Here is a 9,273-nt window from a genome sequence, read left to right as displayed (position 1 = left end):
ATATTTTCAGGAACCACCTTGATCTATTTTCAAAATCAGAGATATTTTTATTGGTGTAAATCAATTTCAAATATCATTTATGATATAAATCCTATTTTTTATATTGAAATTCAATTTAAAAGTGAAAAATGAACAAATGCATACATGGAAGAAAAACGTGCACGAAAAAATCAAGGCCCAAGCCCAAAGGCCCGTAACAAAACCCATACTCTAACCATCAATACCGTTCATCTAGTGATCACAGCCACGTAACCCGGCCGCGTCGCACACAAAGCATAATCAAAACCGTCCATTACGTACACATGCAACCCCAGCAGAACAACCGAAGGTCCTCGAACCTCAACGGAAATATCACCCACGCCCACGTGTCGCCCTCTCCCCGTACATCCTCGGGTGAGCCTATTACTGTCCCTCACCTACTTGTAAACAGCAGCCTCACATTTTCAACGAAGACATCCAAATACCGAGTCGCCAAAGCTCCAATCTTTCATCGAAATTTCTCGATTTCTCCTCTGAATTGGGTACAAATCTCTCTCTCTCGTTATCTGTTTAAAATATAATTAGGCTAAATTGTTTCAAGTTTCCTTTTTTTTTTTCTTTCCCAATTTCTGTTTCGCATAGATTGACTCTAGGGTTAGGGTTTTTTTCCTTTTTTTTTCCCTTTCCCAATTTCTGTTTCGCATAGATTGACTCTAGGGTTAGGGTTTTTTGTTTTCAATTTATCAAGGATCGGTGTAGATTTCTGAAGATCTAATGGTTAGGTGAGTGGGTCTATTCCTAGAAATGTTAATTTTTTTCGTATATGTTGTTTGATTATGCTTGTATTTCTGATTTGAATTTTTTTGTTTTTTAATAATCTGTTTGTGATTTGATTAGGCTAGCTTTAATTTTTGTTTAATTTTGTTTTAGAAGCTTATAATTTTGTGAGGTTGGTGTTTATATCTTTGAAGAAATTTGTGACTTGAAAGTTTAAACGTTTGGGTAGAAATTTGGGGGTTTTGTTATTAATTAGGTATGGGTAGGATTTTGAGTGTTGGTATTTGTTCGCTGCCCGTTTGGTACTGTACGAAATGGCAGAAAATAGGTAGGAAAGCATGTAAGCTATTTTTATTTTCGTTGTCATACAGATTTTTCCTTGCTTCGTTGTATTTTGGTTCTGTCAGGTGGAATACAGAATTTCAGGTAAGGTTCAGATTAACTGTTTTTTTTTTTTTTTTTAATTTAATTCCTTAAAGAAAAGCATAAGATGAAGAGGATTTGTTTTCTGGTGGTTTGGGATGAAGAGGATTTGTTTTTTGGTGGTTTGGGGGAGGGAGTCATAGCTTATTGTTTCGTATATGCTTAACTTGATTAAATTGATTATGAATGTTGCTTGAAGAGTGATAATAACTCATCACTTGAAATTGTTTGAACTGTTGAAATTGCATGCTATTATAATGGAAAAAATGAATGGGACGTACCAGTGCTTTTCGGTTTATCTGTTTGCGGCTGATTTTGTCAACTCAACTAGGCTTATGTTTTCGGTGATTACTGCTTAGTTGGTTATTTACCTAATTTTGTTATTCTACTGCCTGGAATCATGTGGAAGGTTGCATAATATGTTTGTTAGAATTCATTGTTTCTCCTGCTGTCATCTCCCAGATGACTAGAGAGGCTGATTTACAACCTGATATCTCATCATGTTTATGTCTCCCGGATAAAATGTTTGTTGAATTCACTTTTTCTTCTGCTGTCATCTCTCGGATGACTAGAGAGGCTGATATACAACGTGATATCTCATCATGTTTAAGTCTTCCTCACTTTTGGTTTTGGATGCCTTTTGAGGTTGATTTCCTATACGATATCCGATCACATTTTCTTCTTCTTGCAGTGAATACACAACAATGAGTCGTCCACAAGAACCACACCGACCGTTCTTCCATTTCGGAAATCCCTTTAAGATGATTGCACCAAAGGGTTCCCAGCTGTCTCCAAGGCTTCTTGGACTGTTGAATACTTTCGAGGAAACATTAGCTGGGAGGCTAAGAAAGCTTAACCCAAAAGACAAGGATGATGTCCTCAGCTTGTCATGGTTGAAATTAGCTATGGAGTCTCTCTGTGGAACTCATAATGACATAAAATCCCTCATAGCTGAAATCGATCTCCCTGTGAGTAACTGGGATGAGAAATGGATTGATGTGTACTTGGACATCAGTGTGAAGTTGCTCGATGTGTGCATTGCTTTTAGCTCTGAGATCTCACGTTTAAACCAGGGGCATCTTTATCTTCAATGCGTCTTGCATAATTTGGATTCAACTTCTTCGGACCAATTTATTCGGGCCCGTTCTTCACTTGATGGATGGAGGCATCATATTGGTTCAACAAACCCCAGAGTTGAGAACTGTAGCACCATTTTGGACAAGCTTGTGGAATCCCTTGACCTTCCAAAGGTTAAGAACTCAGCAAAAGGGAAACTTTTGATGCGTGCTATGTATGGAGTTAAGGTGTTGACGGTATCTGTTTGTAGTGTCTTTGCTGCTGCCTTTTCTGGTTCCGCAAAGAAGTTGTTAGAATTGAATGTTGCAGAGACATATTTGTGGGCACAAGCATTTAATGATTTACAGGGTAATGTAAATGGGGAAATTAGAAATGTATTTTCTAGTGGAAGAGTCATGGTACTGAAAGAGCTGGAAGCAGTTGATGATGTTGTTAAGGAACTGTATCCCAAGATTCAAGATGGCGTTGGCCTCACTGAAGGGAACACATTCAAGAATTCTGTTTCAGACTTGGACAGGAAGGCGCAGAAACTTTCTCAAGGGCTAGATCTTCTTACAAACGAAGTGGATGGCTTTTTCCAAATCCTTTTAGCAGGACGCGACACATTGCTTTCCAAACTAAGATCAGGTGGATCAGTCTCAGAACGGATGCTGACGGGAGATGTGGAAGGTCAGCCGGTGAGATGAATGATGATCTTAGCAAGCCAACCTCTCTTGTATATGAAGATGGTTTTAGGTATGGGGTTTTATGTTTTCTTATTTTTGTTAGTGTACGATCGTGTATGGCTTGCAATCAGTATGTTGTGAGTTATAGTAGTTATATTATTATTGTACTGGCGTGTCTAAGTGTAATGATGTACTATGGATTGCTAATGATATATAAAAGGGTTTGGTTTGAAATTGTGGGAGTCTGCTATTTGACTGCCTGAATCATCGTCAATACCTCGGCATAGGTCCGGGGATCGCATCATTCGAGCCTTTTTTTTCATGCTTTTCCCGGTGGTCTTTTAAGTTTGAAGATGCATTTACTTTCTTTTCGCTATAGTTTATTATCAAAATTCTCTCGCTGACAGTTTTTGATGTCTAGGTTCTGCCGTGGATGATTACCAGCGGTAAGTTTCTCACTCGGTGTGACAAACATATATTTGATACATTGAATTTTTGTAGACATGACTTTGGTGTGCATTTTGCAATCAGAAGGTGTTCGTAGAATGTGTCCTTTGTATCTGGTTCTAACCACTTGCCGCTTCATCATCCTCAAACGTTTTCTATGGAAGTTTTCGGTTAATCCCAACTATCATTTAGGACTTTTAGAATGCGTTTGTTGCACCGGACTATCTTGAATTGGACTAGTTTTAGGATTTAGCTGAACTTGCTTAGAACAAATTAAACTGAACTGATTTGGGGAAACGTTTGGTGCATAATTTAGTTAAGAAGCAGGACTCTTATAGTCCTGCTTCTTAATATTTTATTATTAATTTAACCTATATCTATTAACATATGTTGTAAAAATTGTATGGCGTATGCCCACATCCCACATGTATTAGTATACCCACATGCATTTGGAAAAAGGTGAAAAATGATAGTGATATATTTATTGTTATGTAATATTGTCAAAAGTAGTCATCATATCATTTTTGGATGTTCTCATGGGAGTAACTTTATAAATAGAGTGATCTGTGTGCTATCAAAATATATACTACAAAAGAACGAATTAAAGAAATAATATCAGTATATCTCTCTTTCTCTTTATCTGCCATCTTTTGTGTTATAGCTGCTAAAGTTATAGTGTGACATTTTTCATCCGTTTCGCTCATGTCTTTAGCAAAGGTTATTTCTTTAATTTTTGCCTATTTATAACACGTTATTAGTATGATTCTCTAACCATTTGTCATTTCCCTTCACCAAAAGAAAAAGAAAATGTTTCTTCTTAGGATTTTACTATTCTTCCTTTACTTGCTAGAAATACCTTTGTGAAGAACTGTTTGCACCATTCTTGCTTCTCGTTCTCAATTTAATATTTACTTATATGTTTGATTTCTTGTTTGGTGTAGTTCCTAATTACTAACCCATCATTTATATTTAATTTTACTGCAATTTTAGGTGGTGTGGTATAATTGTCGACCTTGCATATTTAAATTTACCTATTATTTAATTTTATTGCAATTTTAGGTGGTGCAGTATAATCGTCCACCCTCCATATTTAAATTTGCCTGGTATTTAATATTACTGTAATTTTAGGTGGTGCAGTATGATCGCACATCCTGCTCTGCATATTTAAATTTTCCTGCAATTTGAGTGGTCCAAAATAATCCACATCCTATGCTTACTTCAATGAGAATGGTGTAGTACAATCGTCATTCTAGTTAATTATGTAAATCTCGAATCTGAAGTTTCAAGTGCTTATCATTTTGGCTTGAAGGTTAAAATAAAAAATTTGTAAGAACCAAAAGTTCTAACACTATGTTCCTCTAGGAATACATATTATTGCAATTTCTTGCACATCTCTATTTTCTTTTAGAAAAGAAAATGACGAAGTTGGCAAATCTTGATTTTGCTGCTTTGGACATTGCTGAGAAAAACTACCTTACCTGGGTGGTGCATATCAAGATCCATCTGAAGACAGGAAATCTTGGAGAAACCATTAGGGATGAAAACAGTGCAACCTCTCAAGATTGGTCGAAAGTCATGATCTTTATTCGTCGCCACATTGACGAAGGATTAAACAGTGAGTACCTAACGGTTGAAAATCCATTAGCTTTCTGGAAGACATTGTACAATCATCCGAAAATGATGATTCTTCCAAGAGTTTATTATGAGTGGACTCATCTAATGATCCAGGATTTTAAGTCAATGATTGAGTACAATTTTGCGATATTTAGAATTAGCTTTCAGATGAAACTCTGTAGGGAAATCATAACTAAAGAAGATATGCTGGAAAAGACTTTCAGCATCTTTCATGTCTCCAACGTACTCTTGCAGCAGCAGTATAGAAAGTAAGGTTTCATTGAATACAACCAGTTGATATCTATGTTCGTAGTAGCTGAACAAAATAATGAGCTCTTGATGAAAAATCATCAGCCTCGACCTATTGGATCGGCACCATTCCTAAAAGTGAATGATACTTCCCTTGTAGGGAATACCACATCCTCTCGTGGCAATAATTACAAACGAGGATATGGCCACAAACGAGATCGATGGAACAGGAAAAGTTAGAACCATGGTATTCAGTTTCACAATCAGATTCTAAGGCATAATTCAGGCCCAAGCTTGAAGAATACAAATCGCCACAAAGGCAAAACTCATATGAACAATGTTCTTAGAAACTCTGAAGGAGTCTGCCATAGGTGTGATGGCAATAGGCAGTGGAGGTGTAACTATCGTATCCTAAAACATTTGGTGGATCTATATCGAAAGGTTAGAACCAGGGTATTCAGTTTCACAATCAGGTTCTAAGGCATAATTCAGGCCCAAGCTTGAAGAATACAAATCGCCACAAAGGCAAAACTCATATGAACAATGTTCCTAGAAACTCTGAAGGAGTCTGCCATAGGTGTGATGGCAATAGATACTGGATGCGTAACTATCGTATCTTAAAACATCTGGTGGATCTATATCAAGTCTTCCTCAAGAAAAAGGGTGTCGATATCGATTTCCTCGATTAGGCTAAACCAATGGATATACCTAATCTAGTGCTCAACTTTTCAGGGCAGTTTAACACAACTTACCTAGATGCTTTAGACTTAATTATGAAAAAAAGGAATGAAGTGTACCTGGCCGATTAAATTATTTATGTTTTATGTATCTTTTATTCTAAACTTGTAGTTTAAACTCGCATTTCATTTCAAAAAAAGCGGCATTTTAATTTTCCTTTTATTATGAATAAGTTGTTTTAACTGTGATCTCTTTTACTCAGAAAGTATGAATAAAAACTGTAGTTATTCTCAAAACATGAGAAACAGATATATTTGTCTTACAAACAGCGCAACTATGTATACCATTCTTTGTGATCGAAAGTATTTCTCAAGCTTAATGCTTACAAAAGTAAATGTAACAATAATATCAGGTTAATCAGATGTAATTGAAGACTCAGGAAAAACTCAAATTATGTTACTAAATGGAACAATATCGTCCATACAAAATGCGTTATATGCTACTTAAGCCTGGTTTGGTACTAAGGTGATTTTGAAAAAAAAAACTGGTATTGAAAAAAGTTGTGAGCTGTTTTTGTGTTTGGTAAACATTCAGCTTCAATTTTTTTTTCACAGTTTTGGATAAAAAAAAGCCAAAAACAAGAAGCTGCAAAACTCAGCTTTGAAAAATCGGTTTTTTTTTTTCACATCTAATTTACATAAAAGTTTACCAAACACTATAATACTGTTTTTTTTTTTTTTAAAAAGCACTTTTACAAAAAAAATTACCAAACACTCTACTACTTTATTTCACAGCTGCTTATTCTCACAACACAGTAGAAACAGCTTTTTTTCAAAGCACAGTAATACCAAACCGATCCTTAATCTACTTAAAATTTGTTGAGTTTCAAAGACATACTTTTAAATGAATACTACATTGAAACAAAAAGGTCATAAAATATGGAGTATTTATGCATTACCTCCAATAATACCAAGGAGCATATGTTGAAGAGGTTGTGTGGTTTGTCGAATGAATTATATTATACATACATAAAGACAGTTGAATCACATACTGTCATGAACTAGAAGTTCCTTAGTTCAAAAGTTTACATTTTTTGACATGACCGTTTGGACCATTTAGGATCCACCATAATGCGTAAGATCATTATCAACTCTAATAGACGTCCATTATTGAGCATACACATTTCTATCTTAAATGAGAATCCTTGCAAAGCTGTTCTTAAGGAAAGTTGATAATTAAAACCATCATAACTAAAGGTTGATGTTGAATCTTCATCATTTTTACTAAGAATTCAAAGGGATATTTGTGGGTCTATTCAACCATTTTGTGGACCATTTTGTATTTTATGTTTTGGTTGATACATTTATCAGATAGTCACATGTTTGTCTCTTGTTTACTTGAAATGTAACTTTTGTGAGACTTCTTGTTCAGATAATTATGTTAAGAGCACAGTTCTCAGATTACCCCATTAAGTCAATTCGACTTGATAACGCTAGTAAATTTACATCTCAAACCTTTGATGATTACTGCATGACATTGGGCATTGATGTTGAATACCCTATTTCTCATGTCTATACTCAAAATAGTTTAGCAAAAGTATTGATTAAGCGGCTTCAAAGTATTGCTAATTAAATGCCAGATGCATTTAATGATACTTCAAAAGTGACAAAGTCACATATTACAGCTACAAATGCACCTTTTAAAATAGATGTTCCTATTGGACAAAATAAAGTAGCAGCGAATGAATTATTTGGTACACACATAAAGCGTGGTAGACCACAAGGTTCAAAAGATTCAGCTTCTCGAAAGAGAAAGACGATGGTACAGATCCAAATGAAATCATTCAAAAAGAGAAAATGAATGATAAATCCCCAATTCATGATTCTAAAAAAGAAAATGTCCTTAATGAGACATATGTCTATGAAGAGACAAAAGTGTATGAAAGTAAAGAAATCTCTATAAATTATGCATGTACTAGTGAATTGTGGAATCGAAATGAAATAATCATCGACAACATGTTCGCATTCTTAGTAGCCAGTAAGATCAGATTAAGTGATGATATTGAACCCTGCTCTGTTGATGAATGTAAACAGAGACAAGATTGACCTAAATGAAAAGATGCAATTTAAGCAGAATTATATTCCTTGAAAATGCGAAATGTTTTTAGACCGTTAATTCAAATCCCATCTGACGTAAATCCCGTGAGTTTCAAATGAGTATTCACAAGAAAGCGCAATGAGAAAAACGAAATTACAAGATATAAAGCACGACTCGTTACACAAGGTTTTTCACAAAGATCTGAAATTGATTATGAGGAGATATACTCTCCTGTAATGGATGCAATTATGTTCCGTTACTTAATAAGTTTAATGGCTTCAGAAAAACTTGATATGTGACTTATGGATGTCATCACAGCGTATATATATGTAGAATTAGATACTGACATATTTATGAAAGTCTCAAAAGAACTTAAGTTGCCTGAAATTATTAACAAACCATGAGATATGCTCTCAATCAAATTAAGACGATCATTATATGGACTGAAATAATCTGGACGAATGTGGTATAATCGTCTTAATGAGTATTTGATCCAAAAATGATAGATCAACAATGTTATTTGTCCTTGTGTGTTCATTAAGAAATCTAATTTTGGATTTACTATAGTGACAGTATATGTCAATGATATGAACCTAGTTGAAACTCTTGAAGAGCTCAATAAAACTTCTGAATATCTGAAAAGTGAATTTGAAATGAAAGACCTTGGGAAAACAAAATATTGTTTTGGCCTACAAATCAAGTATTGTGCTAGTGGAATTTTGGTCCACCAATCAGCTTATATTGAAAAAATCCTGAAACGATTTGGAATAGACAAAGCTTATCCACTTAGCACACCAATGGTCGTTTGTTCTTTGGACATTAAGAAAAATCTATTTTATCCAAAAAGAAGATGAAATGGTCATTGGTCTATAAGTACCATATTTGCGTGCAATAGGTACTTTATTGTATTTATCACAGTGTACTCAACCAGATATAACTTTTTCAGTTAACCTGTTAGTAATGTATAACTCTGCTCCAACAATTCATCATTGGAAATGATTGAAAGATGTTTTGCGATACTTACGTGGGACAAAAGATATGAGTCTCTTCTATACAGAGAAATCCACAAATGACCAAATCTTTGATGGATATGCAGATGCTGGTTTCTTCTTTGATCCGTATAAAGCTCGTTCATAAACTAGATATGTGTTCACTAATATAGATACAACAATCTCATGGCGCTTAACAAAGCAAACACTAGTTGCTACATCTTTCAATCATTCAGAAATACTTGCTTTACATGAAGCAAGTCATGAATGTTCTTGGT

The 9,273-nt window shown here is 34.9% G+C and overlaps 2 protein-coding genes across 3 annotated transcripts; both read left to right on the top strand.

Moving 5' to 3' along the window:
- Positions 1-364: 364 nt before the first annotated feature.
- On the top strand, positions 365-3,155 carry LOC103956299 (protein BPS1, chloroplastic-like). 2 transcript variants are annotated; one of them, XM_009368269.3, is made up of 2 exons: positions 365-521; positions 1,871-3,155. In XM_009368269.3, exon 2 carries the CDS (start codon positions 1,884-1,886, stop codon positions 2,940-2,942), a length of 1,059 nt encoding a protein of 352 aa, XP_009366544.2. In that variant the 5' UTR covers positions 365-521; positions 1,871-1,883; the 3' UTR covers positions 2,943-3,155. The 2 variants fall into 2 exon arrangements, with proteins under 2 accessions (XP_009366544.2, XP_009366543.2); XM_009368268.3 differs by lacking the exon at positions 365-521 and adding an exon at positions 561-761.
- Positions 3,156-4,784: 1,629 nt separating this feature from the next.
- Positions 4,785-5,255, top strand: LOC125468828. Its single transcript, XM_048565287.1, has one exon. It carries the CDS (start codon positions 4,785-4,787, stop codon positions 5,253-5,255), a length of 471 nt encoding a protein of 156 aa, XP_048421244.1.
- Positions 5,256-9,273: the final 4,018 nt, after the last annotated feature.

The sequence above is a fragment of a genome, unplaced genomic scaffold (assembly GCF_019419815.1).
Source record: "Pyrus x bretschneideri cultivar Hongxiangsu unplaced genomic scaffold, Pyrus_bretschneideri_v1 Contig4, whole genome shotgun sequence".
In the NCBI taxonomy this organism is placed as follows: domain Eukaryota; kingdom Viridiplantae; phylum Streptophyta; class Magnoliopsida; order Rosales; family Rosaceae; genus Pyrus; species Pyrus x bretschneideri.
Note: the sequence above shows the minus strand (reverse complement) of the source record. Positions and strands in the feature narration are given on the sequence as shown.